The sequence below is a fragment of the Elephas maximus genome, chromosome 10 (assembly GCF_024166365.1).
Source record: "Elephas maximus indicus isolate mEleMax1 chromosome 10, mEleMax1 primary haplotype, whole genome shotgun sequence".
Classification (NCBI taxonomy): Eukaryota; Metazoa; Chordata; class Mammalia; order Proboscidea; family Elephantidae; genus Elephas; species Elephas maximus.
In genome coordinates, this window is record NC_064828.1 from 31,416,301 (window position 1) to 31,444,107 (window position 27,807).

The following is a 27,807-nucleotide window of genomic DNA, read 5'->3' on the forward strand; positions in this document are numbered from 1 at the left end:
CCCCGCGGCCTGGGAGCCGGAGCGGGCAGAGCCGCCACCGCGGCCTTAGCTGTCCCCTAGCCAGACCCGGCGAGACGCGAGCCGCGGGAGGGAGGCGGCGGCGCGCCCGGCCCCGCCCGCCCGACCGAGCGCCGGACGCGGCCCAGCGCCGAGCCATGGTGAGTCCCGCGTCGCAGCCCTGGTGTCCCCTCCGCCTTTACGCAGCTCGCTCCGGGTCCCCAGCTCCCAGCCCCCAGCCCGGTGCCTCCTGCTCCCGCCTTTGGACTGCTGAGCGTTCCAGGAACTCTGCCCTCCACCCCCCTTCTTTTCTTTGGTCTGTCTGTCTACTCCACTGTCTGGTGTTGTCCCCACTGGGTACTGCCCTCACCCTTTCTTTCTTCCCCCTCTTCTGCGCCCCTCCCCCATCCTCCCTTTAGTCTCTCCCCTAACCCACACACCTCCCCCCGCCCTCCTCTGTCCTGACCTGTGCCTTCCTTCGCAGGATCTTCTCTCCCCCTCCCCCTCCCGGTCCAGTTTCTTACCCGCAGGACTCCCTGCGGGCTGGTCTTGCAGTGACCCTGGAAAGGGCCTGGGCTCGGGTCACGAGAACTGACCTGCCTGGAACCACCATTTTCCATCCCAGTCCCCAGCCCGGTGAGGCGGGCCCACCCATCCGGCCCTGGGGGACCGGCCACAGCTGTGACTGGGCTGGAGCCAGGGATATGGTCAAAGGGGGGAAATTCTTGTGGAGAAAGAGTTGGGTAGTGGACAGAGTGGGGGGGGGGCGGCTCACAGTGCCAGGGGGTGTGACGCTGTTACAGCTGACAAGAGATTTGGAAGGGTGTCCCCGAGCTCAGGCTGGGGGGGTGGGGGACAACCGGAACCTCAGAGAACTCCTGCTGCGCAGAGGGAGCAAGGGGCCTCTCTGTAGGGGGTAGGGCACCCTGGCAGCGGCAGTTTAGGGCACAGGAAACAGGAGGGTACTATTAAGGGGACGCCCACGCCAACCACAGTGGACAGTGTCCTGGAATTTTCACTCCAGGAGTACTCTCTGAAGAAGTATTGCAGGGAGGCGTGTGGGCACTGGCAGGAGAGTGCCCCCTGGAAGGGGGGCACGGCCAAGGGGCGCTCACTGCAGAGAGTGAAGGAGGGGGAGAGGCCCCGCCAGGGGACGTTCACTGCAGAGTGGAGGAGGAGGACTACCCGGGCGCTCTCTCTAGGTAGGGAAGGGCACCCCCTGGCAAGGAGGCTGCAGCAAGAAGAAAGAGGAACTGAACCAGGGAGAGCCGACTCAGTCTCTCTGGTCTCCCTTTTGGTCCCAGCCTACAGAAGGCCCCATCCCTGTGCTCACCGCCTCCCGCCCCAGACCCCTCCTCCCCTCCTGCCGCTGCCGCTTCCTGTGGCTGAGACTCTTGTTCAGCCATGAGCTCACCGCCGCTAATGGGTTGCAGCTGCCTCGCTGCTCAAGCTCTAGCTCCCCCCTCCAGGCCTCGGAGCGGACGGCCCACTCTGCTTCACCCCCGCCCTTCTCCACCCTCCCCCCACCCACGCTCACAGCACAGGCCCTTCCCCAGAACACTGGGGGTCTGTCTGCTCGCCCACATACCCTGGGGCCTGGTCTCTGTGCTGACGCACTGAATGTCCCTCTCTGGAGTGGCTGCCTCAGCTTCTCAGACAGTCGGGACAGGCAGACGGCTCTGGCTGGAGGGATTCAGAGTGGCTTATGTGGTTTTGTCTTCAGGGCAATGGCAAGGCAAGGGGCCGGGCAGGGTAGAGAGCTAAGTAAATACTGCAGTGATTTTCTCCTTCCCCATTTACAGCAAAGAAATCTGGTCAAAGGAACTTCAAAGCCTATCTTGAAAGAGAAGTTTGCAAAGGAATAGCCCAAAGAGTGGCTGTGTAGGGTATGGGATGGGGAAAGATGTCCTCCTCCAGGATTCAGCCCAGGAGTCGAGTCTGGATGAAGGAGGGCTGAGCTTTGTGAGAGGCTGGCTCCAGGTTGAGGTTGGCAGAGAGACATGCCTTGGAATCAGAAAATATTTCAACTTGAATGGATACCATCAAGGCCTCCTCTTCCCTTCCCCATAGGTTCCTTGTGTGACTTTTTCCTCCTTCAGCTGCTCCCACCCAGTTCTTTGTAACCCATTCCCACATGCTCCAGAGAATGGGTGATTGCCTTACAGTCACTCTGGGACAGTCACAGACAGCACTTCCCTCCACCTTCTTCTTCCCACCCACCCACCCCCCATCTCTAGGATATAATTGTTCGTGGTTGGTGGTACTTTCACCACCAACTTAGGATGGGGGGCTCTGGGTGGTGGGCACTTTGAGGAAGGGCTGTGTAGGGTGGCTGTGTGAAAGCCTCCAACCCCCCAGAGTGCTCAGCCACCAGTTCAGTCCTCTGATGGCCCAGGAGCCCCTCTCTTCCGTCTTGAGGAGTGCCTGTACAACTGCCCTGATTCACAAGAACCAGGAATGGCTGTGGTCTGAGGCATTCACAACAAATCCTCCCTGGATCTCCCAAAGCCAGGGCCTCTGAGATGGGCATGGAGTGTCCGGCTAGGTCTATGCACTCTGACTGGCCCAGCCCCACGGCTCCCATCTCTAGCTTATCCAGCCAGCATTTCCTGAGTGCCCACTCTGTGCAGACACTGTCCAGCAGGGCCACTGGGGACACAGCCACTCCCACTCCAGTACGTCCTTCAAGGAGTCACGCTTGGGTGGTCTGGAGGGGTCTATAGCCTGGTCCTGTCTCTCCCAGGAGCCGGAACCAGTGGAGGATTGTGTGCAGAGCACGCTTGCCGCCCTCTACCCACCCTTTGAGGCAACGGCCCCCACTCTGTTGGGCCAGGTGTTCCAGGTGGTCGAGAGGACTTATCGGGAGGATGCACTGAAGTACACGCTGGACTTCCTGGTGCCCGCCAAGCACCTGCTTGCCAAGGTCCAGCAGGAAGCCTGTGTGAGTGGCTGTGCATCCCTGAGATCCACTGCCTCGCTCTAGAGACTAGCCAAGCTGACTCATTTCTCCCACCCTGAGACACAGCCTCTCCTGATACAGAATCCCCCAGAGGTGCTTTAGCCTCACTCACTGACTTCCCCCAAACTTGGACCCTCAGAAGCACTGACCACTTGGATACTGGCATACACACCTGGAGACACTCATCTTCCCCAAGAATTAACCACTAAGAACATTAGGTCTGGAGAAGACCCAGTTCCAGACACTTCCCCCCTTATATCATCTTCTCAAGATACTAACTCCCCTAGACATGACTCAACAGTGAGCCTTCATTTCTACAGATTTCTGCAGATATAAAGACCTCCTAAGAGCCTTTGACTCCTCCAAGTCAATGGCATCTGCTGACCATGTCTTTGTAATGACTCAGTTCTCGCCATCCCACACATGGATTGGCTTCCTAGAGATCCCTACCACAAGAAACCTGACCAGCCCCAAGCCCTTCCTCAAAGCCACATGAACACTCCCAAGACATCCTGCTTCCCTAGGATTATTACCCGCCAGTCACAAGGCCAGCTCTGCCTAGAGCCATCCTATTCTAACTGCCCCCTCCTGCTGGCTTCATCAGCTGAGCTCTGATCACCGCCTTCCACTCTCTCCCCAGGCCCAGTACAGCGGTTTCCTCTTCTTCCATGAGGGCTGGCCTCTCTGCCTGCACGAGCAGGTGGTGGTACAGCTAGCAGCCCTACCCTGGCAGCTGCTGCGCCCGGGAGACTTCTACTTGCAAGTGGTACCCTCAGCAGCCCAAGCACCCCGCCTGGCCCTCAAGTGCCTGGCCCCAGGGGGTGGACGGGTGCAGGAGCTGCCTGTGCCCAATGAGGCCTGTGGCTACCTATTCACACCTGAGTGGCTACAAGGCATCAACAAAGACAGGCCAACAGGCCGCCTCAGTACCTGCCTCCTGTCTGCGCCTTCTGGGATTCAGCGGCTGCCCTGGGCAGAGCTCATCTGCCCAAGATTTGTGCACAAAGAAGGTCTTATGGTTGGACATCGACCAAGCACATTGCCCCCAGAACTGCCTTCTGGACCCCCGGGACTCCCCAGCCCTCCACTCCCTGAGGAGGCCCTGGGCACCCGGAGCCCCGGGGATGGGCACAATGCCCCTGCTGAAGGACCTGAGGGCGAGTACGTGGAGCTGTTGGAAGTGACGCTGCCGGTGAGGGGGAGTCCCACGGATGCTGAGGGCTCCTCTGGCCTCCCCAGAACTCGGACAGTACCCACCCGCAAGGGGGCCGGAGGGAAGGGCCGGCACCGGAGACACCGGGCATGGATGCACCAGAAGGGCCTGGGGCCTCGGGACCAGGATGGGGCACGCCCACCCGGGGAGGGGAGCAGCATTGGGGCTACCCCTGCGTCTCCCCTAGGAGCTGAGGCTCTCCCAGAGGCAGCAGTCCTGGAGGGGTCTGAGGCCTCAGCACGGCCCCTAGGAGAAGCTTCTGAGTCTTGCCTTCTAAGGCCAGGGGAGGTTGGGGCAGAGTCAGGCCAGGGGGCTGAGGGACCACCTGGTACCCCTCGGAGAATAGGCAAAGGAAACAGGAGAAAGAAGAGGGCTGCAGGCAGAGCAGCTCTTAGCCGAGGAGGGGACAGTGCCCCACTGAGCCCTGGGGACAAGGAAGAGAGCAGCCACCAGGAAGCTCTCGTCAGTCTGCCCCCACCAAATGAGCAAGAGCTTCCAGAATGCATCCTGGATAAAGAGGAGCATGAAGACTCAGGGAAGCCCAAGCCTGAGCCAAATGAGGAGCTGAAACCCATAGAGAAAAAAGAGCTTTGGCCCTCAGAGGCCTGTGGGCCTACAGAAGAGGGAGCCCAAGAGACAGAACCCAAGGGACCAAGCCTGGTGTGTATGGCAGGTGAGATGACACCCAGTCCAATGTGGTGAGGGCCAGAGCAGGTCAGGCCTAGGGAAGGGGGCTGTAGGAGGAGCTGGGGTTAGTCTGGGAGCAGAACAGATAGACCCATCATCACAGCAAGCCCACAGCTCTGCTTGTGTCTGTGCAGGACCCACAGGCCCAGAGGGGCTCCTGTCTGACCCTCCCCTGGAGACTGTGCAGGAAGCGAAAGGGCACAGCATCCCAGAAGAGGCCCCTCCAGTCTCCATCTCTGATGACCCTGATGTACCTTGGGACTTGATGGCATCAGGATTCCTGGTCCTAACTGGTCAGTAGGCATCAGTGGGTGAAAGAAAAGGGGACCAGGGAAGGAGGGGCAACTGAAGCGGGCTTGGAAGGGAGGCAGGCTGGATGGGAGGTAGCCAAGGACTGCCCCCAGCCAGGACAGCCTGGCCGTTTTGTGTCCTCAGGAGGGGTGGACCAGAGTGGGCGAGCTCTGCTGACCATTACCCCATCGTGCCCTCCTGAGGAGCCCCCACCCTCCCGAGCCATGCTGAGCACTGCTCTTCATTACCTCCACTCACTGCTCAGGTAACTGAGGCCCAACACTGGCACCTTGGGCATTAACCTGACTCATGAGGACCCTGACCTCCTCTCTTCTCAGGACACTGACCGCTTGACTCTAGGACACCTGCTGCTTCAACCCTCAGATTGTCAAGACCTTAACCTCTGACCTTTCTGGCCCCTGACCTCTAGGAAAATATCTTCTTCGACCCACAAAATGAACACCTCTGATTTTCAGTATCCTAAAAAGAGACACTATTTTGATTAACAGGACACTGATGCACTCATTCAACAGCTATTTATTGAGCACCAAGTACCTATTATGCACCACGCTAAGTGCTGGCATTTAATTCATACCTTTCCAAACATAGGGTTCTTTACTTTCCAGACCCTGATCCCTGGACCAAATAGCCATGTGAATATAGACTCCTAATTGCTAAGCCATCATCACTTTGACACACATTCCAGACTTTGGCCCTTTGCCTATTGTCCCCTCCAACATACCAGGAACTAACTTGGTCTGAGGACTATTAATACTAAGAGCAGACCCTGTGCCTCTGTACTGCTTGTCAGCATCCTGCCTCTCCCAACCCACATGGCAGCTTCCTTGGCTCTTCCTGCACCCACAGGCCTGATCTACAGATACTGGGGCTATCTGTGCTGCTGGACCTTCGCAAGGCACCGCCACTGCCTCCAGAACTCATTCCTGTCCTGAGTCATCTTCAGGTAACCACACCCTTGAGACATTCCCTTTCCCTGCATCCTAACTCTTCCCTGGGGACCATTTCAGGCCCCCCCCCCCAATTGCCCACAGTTTAGAGTTATTCCTTTCTGCCCTTAGGACTCAGGAGACCCTCCCGTCATTCAGCGGCTTCTGATTCTCACTTATGACAACCCACCAACTGATCTCTGTGGATTTCAGGTTTGACCCCCTCACTCCCATCCTAGGCCCCCAGAAGATGCTGGCTTGAGCCCCAGGCCAGTCCCTGAATCCCTGGGTCCCAGGCCAGAAATCCCCTGCCTTCTCATGTCTACAGGGTGCTGAGTTGCTATCAGAAAATGACCTGAAAAGAGTGGCCAAGCCAGAGGAGCTTCCATGGGACTTGGGAGGCCACAGGGAGCCCTCTCCTGGCCACTGGGTGGAGATACATCAGGTAAGCCTCACCTCCCCAACCTAGGACACTGGGAGCCAGGAATGATCCAACTAAGAACATTCTAGGAGAGACAGCAGATCTGAGACATGATCATGGGGTTGGGAAAAAGTGTTTTCCATTCCATTCAATTCAACAAGTTGTTTACTGAGCATTTACCATGAGCAAAATATTGTGCATTGTACGATGGGCTATTGAGGGAGATAGAGGGAGTATGTTAAGTAAATTCTTAATATGACATTAAGTAGCATGATTTGGGGTGGGACGTGAAACATGAAACAATCAGAAAAGAGTGAAAAATAGTGTCCTTGAAGTTCTGGAAAAAGCTGAGTCAGGAAGGCTGGTTATGGTTCCATGTGACCTTGGACAAGTTACCTCCCTCAGTCCCAAGATGGCACCCTCTTCTGTACCTGCACCAACATCCAGGCCTCAGGATCCTCGTTCACAAAGTGCGGCAATTGTATTATGATCTCTAAGGTCCTTCCAGCAATTACCTTCCATGATTCTATGAGTGGTGAGTGTATTCTAGAAGAGAGGAGAGATCAGAGCTGAGCGTTAAGGGAGGCTCTGTGCAAAGGGAAAGGGGACTCACATTTATTGAGCTGTGCCTTGTGCCAGGCCCATTGTGCTGAACTAGCGTCATCTCTTTACACCTCAAAAAATTCTGTGTTTCTCATCCTGACTTCGCAGATGAGCAAATTGAGATCCAGAAAGGATCCTGGACCTGCCCAAGGTCATACAACTAGTAAATGGCCCAGTCAGGAACTGAGTCCAGTTTTACCTCCGTAAAAGAGGCTCTGGGCTCCCACACTTCACCCCCACCTAACCTCTGTCCCTCAACCCCATCTCTGTGTGTATCTCAGGATGTGGCAAGGCTGTGTCACCTGTGCCAAGGTGTACTGAGCTCTGTACGGCAGGCCATTGAGGAGCTGGAAGGAGCAGCCAAGCCAGAGGGAGAGGTATGAAGTGAGATGGGACAGTAGGGGGTAGGATGGAACTGGGACTGGGCTGGCATGGGGACTTTCTGATGGAAACCTGTCAACTTTCCCCTGCACCCAGGAGGCGGTGGGAATGCCTGAGCCCCTGCAGAAGGTGCTGGCAGATCCTCGGCTGACGGCACTGCAGAGGGATGGGGGAGCCATCCTGATGAGGCTGCGTTCCACCCACAGCAGCAAGTATGTGGGACGGGTGTATGGAGACAGGTGGAAGTGGGAGGCGAAGGCCCAACAGAAGGCCTTAGCTGCCAAGTGATTCTTACTGAGCATGTATCTGGGCTAGATATCACGCTTTTACACTTATTATAACCCTCATAATGTCCCTGTGTGCTAGTTCCAATTACAAATGGAGATTTGGAGAAGCAAAAATGTTAGATGTCTTGGCCAAGGTCAGTCAGTAAATGGAAGAGTCAGGATTGAAATCCAGGCAGTCTGAGTCCAGTCTATACTCTCATCCACGATGCTGTGCCACCTCTCATGCTTGCACGCTCATATGGGAGGGATGCCAGGATGGAATTGGGTGCTCAAAAGGGGCAATTGTTTATTCTGCCCCTTATCCTTTCCCAGGCTGGAGGGCCCAGGCCCAGCCACACTGTATCAGGAGGTGGACGAAGCCATTCACCAGCTCGTGCGCCTCTCTAACCTACGTGTGCAGCAGCAGGAGCAGCGGCAACGCCTCCAGCGACTCCAGCAGGTGAGCCAGGACCCCCACACCCCTCCTACTGAGCCTGTGAGCCTGGCCTCCAGCATCACCTTTTCCACAGACACTGGCAGTTGATGGTGTCCTAGCGTGGCTTGGCTGAACGTCCCCTCCCTCTCTCCTCACCTGCCCCCAGTGTTAGTCATAGTTGGTGTGAGATTCAACACGAGGGTGGGAATATCTCAGCACCCACAAAGAGGATAAGCCAGGTCTACTCCTCTCCAATGCTTACGTTTGATCAAGGATCCTTAGAGATTGTCAGAGATGTCCAGGTGCTCTGGGGGATTCTGGGAAGAGTCAATTGACTCTGGAGTTCCTACCTCCCTAGCTTCAAAACAGTACATACCAACTCTTCAGCCACATGGCCACCCTTCCTCCTTCAACTCCTTACACAATGTCATCCTCCAAACCTGAGGCTAGAAAGGTTCCACCTCCCTCCACCTTGGAAGGAGAGGGCATTGGAAGCCTCTAGATAGATGCTTTGGGAACCACAACTGTCTTAGTGAGTAAGATGCAGGGGTAACAGCTGCCCTCTCTGAACCTTGGTTCTTCTCTCCTGGGGTTAGGAGCTCCAGAGAGATTTGCTCCACCCTACCATGTTGGAGGAAACCCTGGTGGCACAGTGATTAAGAGCTTTGGCTGCTCACCAAAAGGTTGGCAGTTCGAATCCACCAGGCGCTTCTTGGAAACCCTATGGAGCAGTTCTACTCTGTTCTTTAGGGTCGCTATGAGTCGGAATCGACTCGACTGCAACGGGTTTGGTTTTTCAGTTTTTATCATGTTGGATAGGGGGCTTTGAAATCTGATTTTTCCTCCCTAACCCCAAGCATGGTGAGTGAACACCTCATGGACCTCAAAGGGGGGCAGCATCTCAGGGTCAAGGCCAAAGGGGGCCAGTGCTTTCTGTTTCCTGAGATTTCTGCATATTGGCTTCTTCTTTGCCAATATCCAAGGGGTTACATCTCCTACTGTTTATTTGCTTCCTTGTTATCTGTTTGTTTTAAAACTCTGTTCACAAAACGTTAGCACACAGGATTTGGAATCTAAAGTGCTCAGCTTGAGTTCTAGGTGTGAGATGATGGACAAGCATGAAGCGTCTCTGAGTTCCCAAGTCCTCATCCATTCAACAGGGATGATAAACCAAAAAAAACCAAACCCACTGCCGTTGAGTCAATTCCGACTTATAGCAACCCTACAGGACAGGATAGAACTGCCCCATAGAGTTTCCAAGGAGCTCCTGGTGGATTTGAACTGCTGACCTCTTAGTTAGCAGCTGTACCACTTAACCACTACACCACCAGGGTTTCCATAGGGATGATACTAACGCTTAACTCACGAGGGCTTTAGAATGAATTCAGCAGAGGACTATAAAGTGTGTATTCTTGATACTGGTTATAAGGAACATTCTCAGATTTCTCTCCTCAGGTTCCACCCTAGCTTCCAACCTTTCTCCAGAGGAAAAAATAACCATCCCTTTTTGGTCAAATATTCCACCATCTGAGTTCCTATAGTTCCCAGAAGAGGCAAGTAGAGCTGAGGACGTGTGTGCGCACGCATGTGTGCACGCACACACGCGCGTGCGCGCGCGCACACGTTTACCTTCTATGCCATCTCTCCAAGCCTGGTCCTAGGACTCCTGTCCACCATTCGCCACAGGTTCACTTGGCACCCATGAGACTCAGTGAAATTTCTCCTGGCCCTGGCTTATCCAAATGACCCTCATCCCGCCTGTCCCACCGTTTTATCTGTTTTACCCTTCAGGCATAGCCTGGGAACTCTAGTCCACCTCCCTTGGTGCTTCGGGCCGGCCCAGTTTCCCCCTTATCTGGTCCTTTACAAAAGATTTCTTACCCACCTTCTCATTTGACCCTTCTGGAAGCTTTTACCATTCCCTATTATTCCGGAGCCTTGGTGGCACGGTGGCTAAGAGCTGAGGCTGCTAACTAAAAAATCTGCAGTTTGAGTTCACAAGCCGCTCCTTGGAAACTCTATGGAGCAATTCTATTCTGTCCTTTAGGGTTCCTATGAGTAGGAATCGACTTGATGGCAACGGGTTTTTTATTATCGTTCCCACTTTTCAGATGAGATCGAACGGGTTGCCCAAGGTTCTATGGATTAGGGTGGTGGAGTTGGACTGGTTCTCAGCCTGCACTTTCCTCTGCACTGCGCGGCCTCCTTTCCCCTCATGGCCCTGTTCTCCCACTTCATCTGCCTCAGGTGCTGCAATGGCTCTCTGGCCCAGGAGAGGAGCAGCTGGCGAGCTTTGCTATGCCTGGAGACTCCCTGTCTGCCCTCCAGGAGACAGAGCTTCGCTTCCGGGCTTTCAGTGCTGAGGTTCAGGTGAGGAGAGGAAGGGGACCAGGCAAAAGGAGACATGCAGGGAGGGAGAGACTAACTGGAAGTGGGGACCAGGTCTGAGCGCAGCCTTTCTTCTCCAGGAGCGCCTGGCTCAGGCACGGGAGGCCCTGGCCATGGAGGAGGATCCAGCCTCCCAGAAGGTCCTGGACGTCTTTGAACAGCGGCTGGAGGAGGTTGAGAGTAGCCTCCATCGGACGCTGCGGCTTCAGCGCTTCTTCCAGCAGGTGTGTGCAGAGACTCTGCCCTCCTTTGCCTAGAGAGGCTGACCAGACAGGCTGTCTCCCTGGCTTTGAATCCTAGCTCTGCAGCCTGCTTGCTGAAGGACCTGGGGCAAGGTACTGAACCTGAAGGTGCCTCAGTAGGCCCCTCCCTTGCAGGGTTGCTGTGAGGACTGCATGAGGCAATACCTTAAAAGCATTCAGTACAGAGCTTGCTACTCTATATAAGTATTAGCTATTCTTTTATCTAGGTTCTGCTGTCTCCATATCAAATCAAGCCAGTTGCCATTGAGTTGATTCTGATGCATGCTGACCCCATGTGTGTCAGAGTAGAACCCTGCTCCACAGGGTCTTCAATGGCTATTATCTTTCAGAAGTGGATCAGCAGGCCCGTCTTCTGAGGCACCTCTGGGTAGATGAAGTCCCTGGGTGGTACAAATGGTTAACACACTTCGCTGCTAACCAAAAAGATGATGATTTAAGTCCACCCAAGGTGCTTAAGAAGACAGGCCTGGTGATCTACTTCTGAAAAATCAGCCATTGAAAACCTTATGGAGGATTTTACTCCAACACACGTGGGGTCTCCATGAGTCAGAATCAACTCAGTGGCAACTTTTTTTTTTTTTCTGCCTCCATACTAACTCAGGTTATGCAGGGATGCTGGGATAGAGACAGGAGGTACTCTGAGATGATGGGGAGGGGGAGGGGCATTAAGAAGTCATCCACAAAAGAGGACACAGCTATCACTGGGCATGTGGAAGCAGCACAGGACCTCACACCTTTCTCTCCCCCGTTCCTAACCCCTTTGGCTTTATAGGCACACGAGTGGGTAGATGAGGGTTCTGCCCGCCTGGCTGGAGCTGGGCTGGGTCGGGAGGCTGTGCTGGCAGCCCTGGCCCTCCGACGAGCCCCGGAGCCTAGCGCCGGCACCTTCCAAGAGATGCGGGCCCTGGCCCTGGACCTGGGCAGCCCAGCAGCACTACGAGAGTGGGGCCGATGCCGGGCCCGCTGCCAAGAGCTGGAGAGGAAGATTCAGCAACAACTGGGAGAGGAGGCGAGTCCTCAGGGCCACCTGCGAAGACGGGCAGACAGCACCAGTAGTGGAGGGACCCAGCGGGGCCCCCACAGTCCCTCACCCAGCCTCAGCTCCTTGCTGCTCCCCAGCAGCCCAGGGCCACGGGCAGCCCCATCGCATTGCTCGCTGGCCCCCTGTGGAGAGGGCTGTGAGGACGAGGGCCCTGAGCTGGGTCCAGAAGCAGAAGGCAGGCCCCCGCGGGCCGTGCTGATCCGAGGCCTCGAGGTCACCAGTACTGAAGTGGTAGATAGGACATGTTCACCACGGGAACACGTGCTGCTGGGCCGGGCTGGGGGGCCAGACGGGCCCTGGGGAGTAGGCACCCCCCGGATGGAGCGCAAGCGAAGCATCAGGTAAGAGCCCAGCCCAATTGGTGCCAAGAGGTCTGATTGCCAGGCAGGAAAGCAATATGGCATTGTTGTGGGTGGTGACTTCCTGCCATACCCCAGGTGACACCTCCTCTGCCACTCCCTGTTGTTCCTGCAGTGCCCAGCAGAGTCTGGTGTCCGAGCTGATTGCCTGTGAGCAGGAGTACGTGGCCATCTTGAGTGAGCCAGTGCCACCCCCTGGGCCTGAGCTGACCCCAGAACTGCGGGGCACCTGGGCAGCCGCCGTGAGTGCCCGGGAGAGGCTTCGTAGCTTCCACCGGACACACTTTCTGCGGGAGCTTCAGGGCTGCGCCACCTACCCTCTACGCATTGGGGCCTGCTTCCTTCGCCACGTGAGTAACTCTCCAAAATTCCTTCCAGGTCATCTCCCTTCCCACGTTCCAGCCCCACCACCTGCCTGCTTTCTCAGTACCCACCTCTCCAAATGTGGGGCCGAAGGCCCTGGCGCCCAGGCCTGTTCTCTGTATCCCCGTTCTCAAGTGCTGCCTGGACTTCACTCTCTCCATGGGGGGCCCATCATTTCCTGAGCAGACCGAGTGCTTCCTGGTGGCCCATGTCTCCCCTGGGCAGCTGTGTGGGGTGGAGAATGTGAGGATGTAAAGGAGTGGCTTATCTGCAGGGCCTCACAGAGGATGGTTTACTTCTTCCCTATTGGTACAGGGGGACCAGTTCAGCCTTTACGCCCAGTACGTGAAACACCGACACAAACTGGAGAATGGTCTGGCTGCACTCAGCCCCCCGACCAAGGTAACCTTTTCTCCATCCCTCATATGAAAGGCAAAGCAGCCAGGAAGACCTCAAACCCACCTGACCTCAAAATCCCTTAGGGAAAAAGAGCCTTCCTGGATGTGCTCAGGCACGTCACCTACCAGTAACATCCCCCAGAATTGGTGAGGGTAGGACAACCACTGGATTAGTGGCCAGGGTAGCCTGGGTTCTCACAAAGTCCACCAAAGAGACCTTGGGCAAGACTCTTGATTCTTCTGGGCCTCTATTTCTACATCTGGTAAATGGGGCAGTATTCACTATATCCAATTCTCAGGATCAAATGGCCTCACATCAGAAAATGAGAAAGTGACTAGAAAGTGAAAAGCCAGAGAGTATAAAGGATTATCATTCTTATTCCTCTTCCATTTCCACTCAAGATGTAGAGGATGACTCAATCTCCTGCAGGCTCCCCGCCTCCGCCCGCCCGCTTTCTTTCCCAGGGGCAGGTTTTTGGACTTAGCTTTCGGAGTATCTAGACATTGCCATGAGTCGGAATCGACTTGAGGGCAACTAACAACAACAAGGCTTCATCTAAAAGGAGTGTGGGTGGGACAAGTGATTTCCAATCCACTGCTAACCTGAAGGTTGGCAGTTGGAATCTACCCAGTGGCTTCACGGAAGAAAGGCCTGGGAAACTGCTTTCATAAAGATTACAGCCAAGGAAACCCTATGGAGCAATTCTACTCTGTAACACATGGGGTCTTCATGAGTTGAGGCCAATTTCATGGCAGCCAACAACAACAACAGGCTTCCTCTACATCCAAAAGCCTGGAGGGCTACCTACCTCCCTCCCCCAGAGCTTGGCCTGCACCAGCTCCAGCCCCTCCCTTCATCCCTGTTTGTCTCCTCCCCGACCTAGGGCTCCATGGAGGGTGGCCCTCACCTGCCCCGGGCCCTGCAGCAGCCCCTTGAACAGCTGGCTCGATATGTGCGGCTCCTGGAGGAGCTCCTGAGGGAGGCTGGGCCTGAGCTGAGTTCTGAGCGCCAGGCCCTTGGGGCTGCCGTGCAGCTGCTCCAGGAACAAGAAGCCCGTGGCAGAGACCTGCTGGCCGTGGAGGCGGTGCGTGGTTGCGAGGTGAGGCCGTAGCTCCAATCACTCCTACTTAAACAGCCTAGCCCTATGGCCTCACAAGCAGTGTGTGCTGGTGACAAGAGAACCAGACTCAAGGTCAGAGGTCCCTAGGCTCTAATTTCTAATCAGCTGCATGGCCTGGGCTAAGTCACTGAATTTCACTGGGCCTCAGTTTCCTTGTCTGTAAATAAAGAAGCTGTGTCCTGCCTGACTTGAAAGTCCATAATCCTACCTCTGCCTTGTGCCCTCTGACTCCTTTTCTAATTCTTGTATTTCTCTGTCTACCCTGCACCTCCTCCTGCATCTCAACATCTACCACGTACTATGTTCTCCTCTACCTAGTCCCTTCTCCAGCCCTAACAGGCTTAATGCCACTTGGAATCCTACCTTCCTACCTCCTCTGGGATAGACCTTTTTCCCTTCAATTTTTTGCTGCTTCTCTTCCTGGGGCAAAGTGATGCTTCAGTTCCTGACATGCAAAGCCTCCCCTTGGGGGTCTGGAAACCTGACTGTGCACTGCACCTTCTCATCTTCAGAGGCAGGGCTGTGCTGCTAGGCCAGCTGTGCTGGGCATGGTGACCAGGGGATGGATTCTAGGTGGATCAGGCCTCCCTGATCTCCTGATTCTGCCTGAGAACCAGTGCAGATTATAAATCCTGTTTTTACTTCCCACAAAACAGGAAGGGCTCCAGGGCCAATGTCCTTTCCTTTTTCTTTCCCCAGATAGATTTGAAGGAGCAGGGACAACTCCTACATCGGGACCCCTTCACTGTCATCTGTGGTAGAAAGAAATGCCTTCGCCACGTCTTCCTCTTTGAGCATCTTCTCCTCTTCAGCAAGCTCAAGGGTGCTGAGGGAGGATCAGAGACCTTTGTTTACAAGCAGTGCTTTAAGGTACAACACCTGGAGTGGGGGAGGTGAGTCATGCTCTTCTTGAGAACTTAAGGAGCTCTGGAAACTCAACCCCAGCCCAGGTCCAGAGTCTGCATCATCCGGAAACAGGCTTTGACCTGTAGTCAACCATCAGATCAGGGTGTCAGGGGCTGATGGGTGTCCCTGTCACTCATCCACCCCAGAGGGTTTTCTTTGTTGTTCAAGCAGGAAACTCATTAGAATGGAGAAGGACCCTTCCCATTAAGAGCACACACGTCTTTTGAGCTAGAGGCAGTTCCTGGGAGATAGGGAGAAAGGACACTATAGATGTAGCTTAACTTGACTGAACTGAAGGACCCAGGAAGAGGGGCAGGAAGGCCCTGCCTTATGGAAACTGCCTTGGTATCCTGACAAACATCCATAGCAACCTGTGGTCCTGGGTCAGGCAGTGTGGAATGATTCTAAGAGTTTTTAGACTTTGTACCCCTACCTTAGATCCAGCTCTTTAGGAGGGAGGCTCTATAGTACAGAAGAAAAGGCCTAGGTTTGTGATTACACAGACATGGATTCAAATCCTAACTCTCTCTGATAAGCTATAATAAGCACTTGGGCAAGTTGCTTCATGTCTCTGGGCCCCATACTCCTTCTGTAAATTAGGCTTGTTATGAAGACTAAATGTAGAGCACTTGGCATGTGGTAGGTGTTGAGTAAGTGTTTACTGAATACCTTCCAGATGCCAGGCACTGGGCTAAGTGTAGTCCTTGCCCAGGATGCACTGCATCTTCACCCAGTCCCATCTGATCTTCCTCAGACCGCTGACATGGGGCTGACAGAGAACATCGGGGACAGCGGACTCTGCTTTGAGCTGTGGTTTCGGCGGCGTCGGGCCCGAGAGGCATACACTCTGCAGGCAGCCTCACCAGAGATCAAACTCAAGTGGACAAGTTCTATTGCTCAGCTGCTATGGAGACAGGCAGCCCACAACAAGGGTACTGGGCAGAGCCAGGGGAGGGTGTGCTTGGAGCCAGGGCTATGGCAGAAGGCTATCGGCAGAGTGTGGAGATCACTTGGGAAAACAGGGTGTAGGATGAACAAAGAAGAATGACTTATGAAAAGATTCAAGATCTGACTTGAGAAATTGCCAAGACAGAAATTAGTCTAAGGTGTGCCAAAAGGGAAGAGAAAGCAAGCACATTTTAGGGAAGCAAGAGCAAAATGGCTAGGCAAAAGAAGGCAAGAGACTGCTCAATGGACTTGAGTTCAAGAATTGGCACCATTTACTTGCTGTGTAGCCTGGACTAGGTTTATTTTTGTTTTATTTTGCTGGTTTTTGGTTTTCATTTCGTTCTGATTTCTCGGAACCTCATTCCACCCTTCTGAAAAATGGAAATAGTAGTATTTACATCTTAGCACGATAAATCAAAACCAAACTTGTTGCCATCAAGTCGTCTCTGACTCACTAATAGTGACCCCATAGGACAGAGTAGAACTGCCCCATAGGGTTTTCCAAGGCTGTAATCTTTACAGAAGCAGCCTGCCACATCTTTCTCCTTGGGAGTGGCTGCTGGGTTCGAATCTCCAACCTTTTGGTTAGCAGACACCGGGGCTCAATAGCGAGGATTAAATAAGGTGATACATATATGGAAGCGCTTTGCAAATTATAAAGGCAGGTAGAAATGCGAGTTTTGCTCTTAATGCCCAAGATAACGGGAAGAAGGTGGATATTAGAAGAGGCGTTGGGTGCTGGGATGTCAAAGGAGCAGGAGGCAACATATAAGAGAGACAGATGCCTAGAGAGGAAGTCAAAAACCACCATCACCATCCACGTCGTGATAGTCAATGGGAAGAGTAACAAGAGACTCCAGAGCAATGAAAGGGAAGAACAAGAGCTGGGAAGGGGCCAAAAGAAGGGTCAACTGTGACAGTGCTAGGGCAGGAACAGAGGGGGCAGAGGAGGTTGGTGACCAGGTTTCTGTTCCTCAGAGCTCCGAGTGCAGCAGATGGTCTCCATGGGCATTGGGAATAAACCCTTCCTGGACATCAAAGCCCTTGGGGAGCGGACGTTGAGTGCCCTGCTCACTGGAAGAGGTGAGGGCCAGAGTGCTGGGGGCAGCCCCCGAAGTCAAGATTTTGAGAATGAGGGCACAATGGGAGGCATGGAAGAGTGAGGAAGGGTGAAGAGTGGGCATCTCCTCCCAGAAACTATGGGACTGACTGGGAGGCCCTCTGTGAGACTGAGGGTCCTTCCAGGGAGCCAAGAGGGCTTTCCCACACCAGCACCCCACCCTCCCCCACTCCCACTCTCTGCAGCTGCCCGAACCCGGGCCTCCGTGGCCGTGTCATCTTTTGAGCATGCCGGCCCCTCCCTTCCCGGCCTCTCGCCGGGAGCCTGCTCCCTGCCTGCCCGCGTCGAGGAGGAGGCCTGGGATCTGGACGTCAAGCAAATTTCCCTGGGTGAGGCACCTCTCGGGGTGGCTCCCAACAGCTGGGTCAACGTGGTGATGTTCAGGCTGCTTGCTGCTGAACAATTCCTCTTTCTAGCCAAGTAGCCCAGTTGCCATGGCAACTGTGTACAGCTTCCCCATTGCTAAAAGAGTCTTCCATCTGGTTGCTAGGGTGATGCTTACAGCAGCCTGTTGCTAAGAAGCACTTCCTCTGTACCTCTCTCTAGCTCTCCTTGAGTTTCCATGGAAACTGCCTCAGCTTCCTGTTGTACCCTCCTGGTTCACCACGGCAATCTTTATAGTTTCCTGTTGCTTCTTCCCTGGTTGCTCTAATGATGCTGCTGACAATTTCCTGCCTCTTGGTAGGGGGGCTCTCTTGCAACTGGATTGCTATGGTAACTCACAGCTTCCTGTTGCTATGGAACTTTTTCTTCCCTGATGGAGCAGCGTGGTTGCTTAAGGTAATCTGGAAGGCTTTTATGTTCTGCTCTCACCCAAGCTTCCCCTCCAGCCCCAGAAACACTTGACTCTTCTGGAGATGTGTCCCCAGGACCAAGAAACAGCCCCAGCCAGCAACCCCCCCACCCTGGGAGCAGCACTCCCACCCTGGCCAGTGGAGGGATCTTAGGGCTATCCCGGCAAGTAAGTCCATAGGGCTGGGAACGGGGTGATGTCTTTGGCCACTTTCTGGGTGGTCTCTTCTGATCATTGAACCTATTGGGGTGGGGGAGGCAGCAATCCTGTGCTCCTAGCTGAGGCCACAGATTGGATATATTGTCTAGCCTGCCTCTCTCCATTCCCCCAGGCCCAGCTGGGAGGCATCAAGGTCGGAGCTGTAAAGGAATTTTTAATAAGGAGCATACTGGGTAGAAAGGGAAGAATGCCAAGGGCCTGGTTTGGACTTGGGTTAAATCAGCAAGATTCAGGAATCTTGGAGAGAAGAGAGGTGAATTGACATGCTTGGGAGAGAAAGACGGGGAATATGGGGAAGAGGTCACTTTTTTCCTTTAAATTCACTGCAGCTTCTCTCTCCACAGAGTCATGCCCGAGCCCTGAGTGACCCCACCACCCCGCTGTGACCTGGGTGAGTCACTCTCCCCTTTCTACCACCCCAACACTCCTTTCCTTCTGCATGTACCTTCCTTCCTCCCCCAGTTGCTTGGCAGTCAGCTTCCTCCCTCTCCCAACCCATCTTCCTCTTCTCCCCTGACTTCTGTCTTGCAGAGAAGGTCCAGAATGGTGCCCATTGCCGCAGCCCCTCCTCTCAGCACATTTTGGTCTGGGATGGTGGTGGGACATAACGGAGACTGGGAGAGCATTGAACTCCTTCCCTCTGCTTCTTGGACACAGAGGTGGTCAAAGGACCAGTGCGTTACTCTCCTACTGCTGTCTCTAGCTCTCCCAGCCTGGTGCCTTCTCCTGCTGGAACTAGAGTGGATGCATTTGCTTGACTTCATACCCTAGAGGCCAGGAAATGATCCCTCTTCCAGTCCTTCCCCATCTTGGGCCGCTGCCTACCCCCAGGGCACTGCGCCCAATCTAGCCTTCCTCTGCCAGTCTGCCTTCTCCCCTTCTTACCCTCTGACTCTCCCTGAGAAAATTCATCTCTACCAGGGCAATTGGAGTTCCTGGTGACTCTGTTATGGGGTGTGTCAGAGGAAAAGGAACTATGCAAACCATTATAGGAGGGTGGGGTGGGGGATGAAGGCTTTATATATGTAATTACTGTTATTATAGTACTATTGTTATATTAAATGTATTTACTCACACTTTGCCTCCCAGGAGCTACAGCAGTCCTCTGGATTCAGGTGACACTACTAACTTGAGCACTTCCCCTCACCCAGCCGTTACCTTGTTGTTAGTTGCCGTTGAGTCAGTTTTGATTCACAGAGACCACATGTGTGCAGGGTAGAACTGCTCCATAGGGTTTTCATGGCTGTGACCTTTTAGAGGCAGATAGTCGCCAGACCTGTCTTCCAAGGCACCTCTGGGTGGGTTCAAACAGCCAACCTTTTGGCTAGTAATAGTCTACTGCTTAAGCATCTGCGCTATCCAGGGACCTTAACCATTAACAAACACAGAAAATATAGCCAAGGCTGCAAGGTACCTTCTACCCTTTACTGGCCCAAAGCTGACTGAGCATGAGCTCTGGAGAACATGCCTCCTTCCAGTGGCTCCCAGAGGCTCAATGCATTCTTTGAAGCTCTTCCTCCCACACTACCACCCACTTCTGGAGGCTGAGCTGGTCACAGACAAGCTGGGACCCAGCAGTCCAGGAGCTTTCAAAATGAGGTCTTCAGGCCACTGCACATGAGAAGCTCCTAGGCTACTTGTTAAATGCTAATTTCTGGGCCCCACCTCCGAGCTACTGAATCCGAGGCCTGGGGGTAAAGCCCAAGATTCTGCATTCTTATCAAATTCTCTGGGTGACTACTTCCTGGGCAGAAAAGCCCAAGGAGGGAGACAGGACATAGGCAGACAGACACAGTGCCCTGTGCCTCAAGACACCTGTTTATTGGGGACACGACTCTGCGACAGGGATGACAGGGATCGTACCAAAAATAGCAACGTCTACAGGGCCCCTGATGGGGCTAGAAGGGTACAGGGCCCCCCACCCCCACCCCTTGTACAAAAATAAACTTTCACGCCTATGGACCAGCAAAGACTGGCAGAGCAGCTCCTCTACAGGGCCGCGATTCTCTCTGCCAATCCTGGGACCCCATTCTTTGACCCTCGCCCCTGCCACTTCTAAGGCACTGTGACTCTCCTCTGGGATGGGTGGGTACCTCCCACCCACCCTCCTACGCCCGCTGCCCCTCCACCTCTGGTCCGCCTGGGGCTGGGATATGGGTCCCGCGCTGCCCCCTGCTGGCTGTCCTATCCAACTACCCCTAGTGCTCCACCGCTCCGGCGGGGAAAGCTCACTAAGCTAATGGCCCCTAAGAGGGCTCCCTACCGTTCTTGCCCCCCCAGCCCGGCCTCTCCCGATCTTGACAGCCCGGGGCCCTCCTCCCCTTCCTCAGGAGGACTGGGAGGGGTCTCCCCTGAGGGTGCTCGAGCATAGGGTGGGGACGCTTCAGCCTGGGGCGGCCGGCGGCCCCGAGCCCGACGGCTGTGATGCACTTGCAGGTGCAAGGCCATGAGCTCAGGGGCTCCGGTGGCGAAGGGGCAGAAGAGGCAGCGATGGAGGGCGCCCCCAGGCCCGGCCTCGCCTCCTGGCCCCGCCCGCAGGGACAGGTCCAGGGGCTCAGCCTCACCGCCTCGCCCGTTGCGAAGGGTCCTCCCGGGGCTGGCCGGCTTCCGACGCGACCCTGGCACGGCACAGCTTGAAGGAGGCCGGGGGCTCGCCGCGCCCTCCACCCAGGTCGCAGGCTGCGGAGCCACTTTGGCTCCAGAAGACAGGGCCGAACCCCGCTGGGAAGAGGGCGGCGGCTCCGGCGGTGGTCCGGGGCCTGCTCCGCTTCTCTGCTCCCGGTGGTGGCGCTGCAGGTGATATTTGAGCGAGCCGGACTGGGTGCCCGCATAGTCGCAGTGTGGACACTTGTAGGGGCGTTCGCCTGGGGAGAGGGGTGAGATGGGGGTCACTGGGTTAGGAGGATCACTGCACACCTCCAGCACATTACGCTCGACTTAGATGCCTCATCCTCAGAACCAGGAAAAAATGCCGCCTTTCCCGCCTCTTCTGATAAAATGAAGAAGCGGTTCCCAGTGATCTCATCTGGCCAGCCCGAGGACTGCTGAACATCATTTCACGGCGTTTTCCGTAGGCCCTTCCTTCCGGAGCCCCTTGGCTTTTCCTTCCGCGCTCTAGCTTTCCCTCCCTTCACCTCATCCTCCCCGCCACCGTGGCTGTCCCCTCACCTGTGTGCACTCGCAGATGCACTTTGAGGTGATGCGCTGAGCGGAAAGATTTTCCGCAGAAGGGACAATCCTTGCCGGTGGCTCCCCGGCCCCCTTCCGGCCGAGTCCCTCCAACCAACAGCCCGTTCTCTTCTGCAATACACAGGTCAAGGGCAAGTCAGACGGCGCCTGCGCTCTGTTCCTGGCAGGGCCATGCGCCCCGACTCCCACCCCATAGGACTGCTTCTCTTCGGGGGGCCTGGGGGAAGCAGCTGGGTTTGGGGGAACTTGAGCGTTTGGATTTGCTGTGAGTGCAGAGTTGGTGCCCTCAGAAGGTGACAAAGCCTCCAGGAAGGAAAAAACAAAAAAGGCAGGAGAAATTAAAAAAAACAAAAACAAAACCAGGCCCTTTTAAAAAAGTACGGGAGGGAAGTGGTGGCTTCGGAGTCGGCTGAGGGCACGGGTACATACCCTGCGTGACCGTCGATCTTGCCTGGGCCCCCGCTGCAGGCGCAGAGTGCCCCGGCCCCTCGCCTGGGCGCGGGTGCAGCGAAGCCAGAGGGCCCAGCGCCCTGCTCCGAGCCCAGGTCTCCTCCTCTGCCTCCACCACCTCCTCTTCTTCATCCGGCTCCTCTGTTCGGTGCCGGCGAGCCCGGGCGGGGAGAGCGGAGGGCAGAGGGCGGAAGCCTCCAAAGCTGCGGCCGGGCCCAGACTCAGCGCCCTCGCCGTTGGGCCGGGCCTCGCCAGCTCGCAGGCTCAGGTAGCCCAGGAGGCTCGGGGGCTCGCGGCGCTCAGCCGGGGCGGGTGCCGGGGCCAAGAGGAGCGCGGGGCCCAGCGGCTCATAGGCCAGCAGACCCAGGTCAGGAGGCTGGGGGGCCCGGGTAGGCCCTGAGCCAGGCCCCGGGGCACGCAGTGGGCCCAGCTTGCTGGCGTGCACCTTCATGTGGTTCTTTAGGAACCAGGGCTCCTTGAAGCAGCGGCCACACACGGGACACGCATGATCAAAGGAAGCCTTGTGCTTGCGCATGTGGCCCTTGAGAAACCAGGACTGCGTAAAGCTCTGGCCGCACACTTGGCAGCGGAACTCCGGAGGCGCCGGGGGCTCCTCGGGAGCGGCAGGAGCCGGGTCGGGTGTTGTCTCGGGCTCAGGGACCGATTTGGGTTCCGGCTCGGGTGGAGGCTGAGGCTGGGGGGCAGCGGAGGTGGCCGCCAGGGGGCGCTCGGCAGCCCCATGGGCTGTCAAGCTGTGGTGCAGCAGCTCCTCCTCCTGGCTGGAGCCGAAACTACACAGGCTGCACTTCCAAGGCCTGTGCAGGATGTGCAGGTGACGTTCGCGCTCCGCCGCGGTGCGAAACTTGCCTTTGCAGAAGGGGCAACGGAAGGCGGACGACGCAGTAGACTGGGGCCGCGCCAAGCCCTCAGTGGCGGAGGTGGCCTGCACACCTCCTGAGCCCCGGGCTCTCCCCAGCCGGGCCTCGCGCAGTAACGCGCGCTCCTCCAATTCTAGCAGCAGGCGTGCGGCGGGGCTACGCGGGCGCTCAGGCTGGTGCGTGCGCAGATGCGAGCGCAGCAGAGCCCGCTGCGCTGCGCGGTGGCCACAGTGCGGGCACTGGAAGGCCTGGGCGCCAGGGTGCGCCCGCAAGTGCAGCGCCAGGATGGAGTTGAAGCGGAAGCGCTTCCCGCATACAGGGCAAGGGAAGCGCCTGTCGCCTGCACGACTTTCAGACCAGGCCACCGCGCCCATCCCGGGCGACACCGCGCTCAAGCCTGGCCCGTTGGAATAGCGCTGCAGATCCAGCTCGCCGTCGAAGGCCGGCGGCGACGGCGCTAAGTGGCCGCCCGGGGCGCGGGGACGTGAGCCCTGTGGAGAAAGGTGCAAGTAGAGCAAGGGATGGAGAAGGGCCAACTGTGGGTGAAGCAAGGGCATCGAGGGCTGGAAGAACCCCAGGGAGGGTGAGTTGGGGCCTGAAACAGAAATACCGATGCCCCTTCCACTCACCTCGGGGAAATTGAGGGTTGGATGGGAATTGAGATGCTGGGGACAAGGAGATAGCTTCCAATACTAGGAGGCGAGACAGGTAGGGAGGGGAGGGAGTACAGTAGAGCCCAGAGCTTCACTCACCTCCATTGACCCCCTTCACATTCTTTGGTTCTGGGGAGTGCAGGGAAGAGGAGGAGGAAAAGCTGCTAGTGAAGGCAACAGGTGCTGAGGAGCTAAAGCAAGAGAGACAGATTTGGAGGAAAAGATGAACCCTGATATTCAGCAGTGGAGTCACCCTTAACCCCAGACTTCCACCCTCTATTCCGGAAAGCTGCCCCTTCTCCCTCCTTGCATCCTGAAGCACCCAAGGGGCCTGCAGTCCTCAAAAACTGTACCCTTTATTTGCCAAGCCCACAAGGCTCCCTGATAGCCCTGATTTGTTCCCCCAAATTATACTTTCAAAATGGCCAGTCCAGAACTACCACCACCACCACCCCATGACCTTTCGGGGATGGGGGGGAACCATCACAGCATAACCTCATCTCATTGAGGCTGGGCTGTGCAGTGTGATGAGCAGATGAGGTGGACTTGCCGTGCTCCCCAATTATCCAAGTGGGACCAGTTGCTTCCAGACCCCTAGCCAACCCATCCAGCCAAACACCCTTCCAGGCTTCACAGTCCTTCCTTCTGCCCTTTACCCTGTCTGTCTTTCCCCCTCACTCTCCCTCCCTCCGCCTGGATTCCTGATCCATTCATTTCCATTCATTACAGAGACTCATTCATGCATGGGAGAGAAACACCTCCCAGCAGCAGAGAGTCTGGAGACAGAGGGGGAGGGGCATGAAGGGGGAGAGAGCCAGAGGGAGAGGGGGTGAAGAGAGAGTTGGGGGAGGAATGGAAGTTAAGGGGCGCTGCTGGCCTCAGGAAGGGGTTAAAAACTGCAAATACCAGACAGGATTCATCCCCTTGTTTCAAACCTTGGAGCCTGCAGTTTGATGGGGCATCTCAGCCCCTTTGTCCAGGGCTGTTCCGAAGCAGGCTTTCCTCCTCTCTGCAGGGGAGAGGCTCCCTCACACAAGAGGAGGATTACACAGGCTCTGAGCTCAAGAGGCTGGAGTGAGGGATGGGGGGCGGGGCTGGGCCATCTGCACAGATAGGGGCTCAGCACATGCTCTGAGTAGGAAGGGGTTAAAATTCTCCAGGCTAAAATTCCCTAGGCCTGGGATATGCAGAGCTCCAGTGCTGGGAAAGGAGCAGAGCAATGAGAGAAAAAGGATTGGGGGGGGGCTCCCCTGATTCTAGACTTCAGAGGAGGTCAGCATTAGGACTTAGAAGCAATCCCAGAGTTAAGATTTATAGAAAAAGGCCTGGGAGGATAACCAGTCTACCTTCCTGTTGACATATAGAATTGTATCTGGTCAAGGCCAGACAAACAAGGGCCTAACCTATTTTTTTCCCCTGAGATAGGAAGGATATTTGAGATATAAAGAACTTCCTTACAATAGGCATTATGAAACTGAAATGGGTTACTGAGAAAGAAAAGGACTCAAGTATTACTTTGCTTAAGGATCTTTAATAGAAGAGAACTGGGCCAGGAGTCAGCCCTGCTTATCAGTAGAGAGAGAAGGCTCTAGAAGTCCAAGGCTTCTTTAATTTTTGACATTTAGTAGATGCGGTAAGAGTCCATGAAGGGGCATGTATCTGTTACACGTGGGATCTGGGCTATGAGAGTTTTATTAACAGGAGATTAACAAAGTGTCCTTGGCCTAGGTTACTAAATGACCTCTGTAGCCACAAATGTGTGCATTTCTGTAGCTCCAAATTAGGACAGCCAACTTCATCCTCTGTATCCTCCAAATAAACCCCTTTCCTGAAACCAAAAAGCCTAGATGGGCTTACTAAGTGGTGTGATGAAAGATGAACTAGAATAGGGCTGAGGGGTACAAGGCTATTGTGGGCCCAGCTTGACCATTAATAACCCTGCACCCTTAAGTAAACCCCTTAGCCTCCCAGTTTCCTCTCTGTAAAATAAGGGAGTGGGCTAGTTTATGCTCATGTTTCCTTCCAGTTCAAAAGTTTTGTGGTTCTAAGTCACAGGGCTCCTTTTGGACTCCAGAGGCATTAAAATGAATGGCCACCCCTTCAGTACCATGGAGAGTGCAGTGGGCTACCAGAGGATCCACTTTGGCCACCTCAGTACCATAGATAGAGCTGTGAAGTGCTAGAAGGGCCATACTTGTCATTTTAGCACCACAGATAAGGCACTGAGAGAAGCTTTTTTTTTTTTAATTCCTTTCTGAGAACCATAGAAAAAAGCAGTGGTACCAGAGGGATTATTTTGGCCTTTTGAATGTCACTGAAAATAGGCAGATGTAATAGAAAATAGATGTAACTAGAAGAATTTTAATTAGCTATAAGGAGTGTCCTGACAGTTACAGTTTGTACATCCTGGAATGAGTTACTGAGGAATCATATTTGGGTCCATCACATTCTGTTGCTCTCCTGGGGATTCCCGGAACATCCTGGTGTACAGCCAATCTGGTATATTCAGAAGAAGCAGATGGCAGTTGGGGGGGTGGGGGGGGTAGTGAGGCTGGGAATACTGCATGGTCATAGCTGACTAACCTATGGGCACATACTCTGATTCCGAGAAGATTCTTGGGCCCCTAAAACTGCCGGTAAGATAGCATGCAAAATACCTTATGGGAAGCTGGCCTTTCATCAAAGGCTAGAAGAGTAAGAACAGGGCAAAGCTCCCCCCCTCCCCAGTCAAAAACAAAACAAAAACAAAAAACTGGCTATGAACAGTTTCCAGGGTGAAAATATAGTGATATACAGGAACGCCCAAAATGAAGCTGAATTATTCCTCAGCAGGGAAAGTTTCCCCAGATGGTGACCTAAAACTAACAGAACCCACTAAAAGGCCCTCATAGGCCCAGTCAAGATCTCCTGGATCATTTCCGCACCTGTTCCCCGGTGCCAGATTCCATGGGTTTTTCTCTATAGGAGAAAGCACTGACAGGGCCTGGGATTCTTTGAAATGGCCTGGAACCTAGGTCATGCGTGTATTGTCTGTGGGCAACTGTCACAGATTCTCCTGGTCAGGCCTTAAACACCATCCACAAGAATTCACCAGACAGAGCACTGACCTACTTTCCACCCCACCCAGAATTAGGGGTTATCTTGCCCTTATTTGGGTTCTATAGGAATGCAGGGCCAGGGATAGGGATCAGAAATCTTTCCAAAACAAAAGGCCAGTTTACAAATTTTTATGTGCTAGGCAATCTGGTAAGGGAGGCGGTGGGGTGTGGACCATCAAACCTTACTGAGTAGGGAAGAATGGAAGGGTTGGTGAGAAGACTCTCAGAAACAGCAGGGACAAATACATAGAAGCATCTGCTAACTGGAGGATGAAATTGTCCTTCAAGATATGTGGCTCAAATGGTTTCAGGGTCAGAGTGTAAGGGGTGAGGGTTCAGGACTTCAGGGGCCTAGTTGTTTCTGGCCTGTTTCTGATCATCTCTAATGCTTGATGCTTTCCCTCTGTAGAGAATCCCACCTCCCAAGTCAGCTTTAGGAACAATGATGACTTAAGACTGCAATAGATGGGGTTATAAGGGAATGGGGCTTCTTAGGTGGTCTAGAGTCAAGACCACCTTCATCACACAGACATGCCAATAGTTCAGTTTTATCAGTTTTATTTATGTTCTCCATTGCCCTCTGAACCTCACTGCTCAGATAGTTTCTCCAAACCCAACCCACCCCACAACTTGCCCACCCTTCACACTGATTCTTGGTGAAGCCTCCTTCCCCCATCCTCACTGTCTTGAGTTGGAGGCAGGGGATCTATCACAGACTGCAAACGTACAGAAGGAGGAAAAGAGGAAGGTACACCTGCTCACCTGCTGCCACCCACCATGGTGAATCCTATCCCAGAGGCATGTCCCAACTTGACCCCTCTTCTGAAAGTTCTAGAGAACTTGGATTTAAGGGAAGGGGCATGTAGCCAGCCCTAAGTCCCCTTAACTGAAGCTAACCCTAGCGAGGTCACAGTCTTGGCACCTATGACTGGGGGTAAGCAGGAGAGACTGGGAAAATCCCCCTCCCAGAAGGAGGTTGGCAAGTACGGTAGGACCTGTGATCCGGGCACAAGGGGTTCTTCCAGCAGCACCCCAGACCATTCCCGGGGAGGATAAGCCAGAAGGATGACGGGGGGCAGGGTTGGGGTATTAGGAGGCCAGGGCTCAGCTACCCCTGGCCGGGAGAACAAAAGCTGAGTTACAGCCGCCTCCGCTGCTGCCGCGGGCCGAGCTCTTTGTGACACTTTGTTTGGGACGCAGAGAGGGAAGCACTCCTCATCCTCTCCCCTCCCCCAACCCCTGCTCCTGGAGAGTTTGGGCCTCCCCCCTCCCCCACCAGCCCTACCTGGGCCGGGGGACCCTCATCCACTCTGCCTCCCGGATCAGCTGCCCAGCGCCCCCAGGCCCCTCGCGCCCTCCCTCCCGGCCCCTACAAAGGCGCCCACCCCCCTCCCTTCTGCTGGCCCTTCCCCTTCGGT

The 27,807-nt window shown here is 55.0% G+C and overlaps 3 protein-coding genes across 12 annotated transcripts in view; 2 read left to right on the top strand and 1 right to left on the bottom strand.

Moving 5' to 3' along the window:
* Positions 1–20,636, top strand: ARHGEF40 (Rho guanine nucleotide exchange factor 40). Of its 7 annotated transcripts, none has more exons than XM_049898117.1 (25): positions 52–158; positions 2,741–2,938; positions 3,597–4,842; positions 4,991–5,149; positions 5,292–5,412; positions 6,015–6,111; positions 6,227–6,307; positions 6,423–6,539; positions 7,400–7,495; positions 7,596–7,711; positions 8,099–8,225; positions 10,449–10,571; positions 10,670–10,813; positions 11,625–12,235; positions 12,369–12,603; positions 12,932–13,018; positions 13,899–14,114; positions 14,835–15,005; positions 15,796–15,973; positions 16,968–17,072; positions 17,295–17,438; positions 17,940–18,070; positions 18,234–18,374; positions 18,466–18,512; positions 20,558–20,636. In XM_049898117.1, exons 1-24 carry the CDS (start codon positions 156–158, stop codon positions 18,505–18,507), a joined length of 4,689 nt encoding a protein of 1,562 aa, XP_049754074.1. In that variant the 5' UTR covers positions 52–155; the 3' UTR covers positions 18,508–18,512; positions 20,558–20,636. The 7 variants fall into 7 exon arrangements, with proteins under 7 accessions (XP_049754076.1, XP_049754075.1, XP_049754074.1 ...); XM_049898116.1 differs by lacking the exon at positions 20,558–20,636 and adding an exon at positions 18,653–19,726; XM_049898119.1 differs by lacking the exon at positions 18,234–18,374 and having other exon boundaries at positions 1–158.
* ZNF219 (zinc finger protein 219) overlaps positions 19,913–27,807 on the bottom strand; it is an 8,854-nt gene continuing 959 nt past the window's right edge. For 2 of the 4 annotated variants that reach the window (XM_049898126.1, XM_049898125.1), the window contains exons 2-5: positions 23,391–23,482; positions 21,740–23,129; positions 21,290–21,421; positions 19,913–20,985 (exon numbers count right to left, since the gene is read on the bottom strand). In XM_049898126.1, the coding sequence (XP_049754083.1) occupies positions 20,381–20,985; positions 21,290–21,421; positions 21,740–23,129; positions 23,391–23,396 (2,133 nt within the window). In that variant the 5' untranslated portion in view covers positions 23,397–23,482 and the 3' untranslated portion in view covers positions 19,913–20,380. Of the gene's footprint in view, positions 20,986–21,289; positions 21,422–21,739; positions 23,130–23,390; positions 23,483–24,226; positions 25,826–27,151; positions 27,628–27,807 lie in introns of those variants that run through there. The other 2 variants (XM_049898124.1, XM_049898127.1) reach the window with 2 other exon arrangements.
* The window catches only part of TMEM253 (transmembrane protein 253), a 5,588-nt gene continuing 5,060 nt past the window's right edge, over positions 27,280–27,807 (top strand). Inside the window, exon 1 of the mRNA XM_049898128.1 lies at positions 27,280–27,323. The gene's annotated coding sequence lies outside the window, so the exon portion shown is untranslated. The remainder of the gene's footprint in view (positions 27,324–27,807) is intronic.

Coding starts and splice junctions, on each gene's coding strand:
- ARHGEF40 (XM_049898117.1), top strand. Junction 6,112..6,226: donor CTGTCCTGAGTCATCTTCAG/GTAACCACACCC, acceptor TTCTGCCCTTAG/GACTCAGGAGACCCTCCCGT. Junction 15,006..15,795: donor TTTACAAGCAGTGCTTTAAG/GTACAACACCTG, acceptor GATCTTCCTCAG/ACCGCTGACATGGGGCTGAC.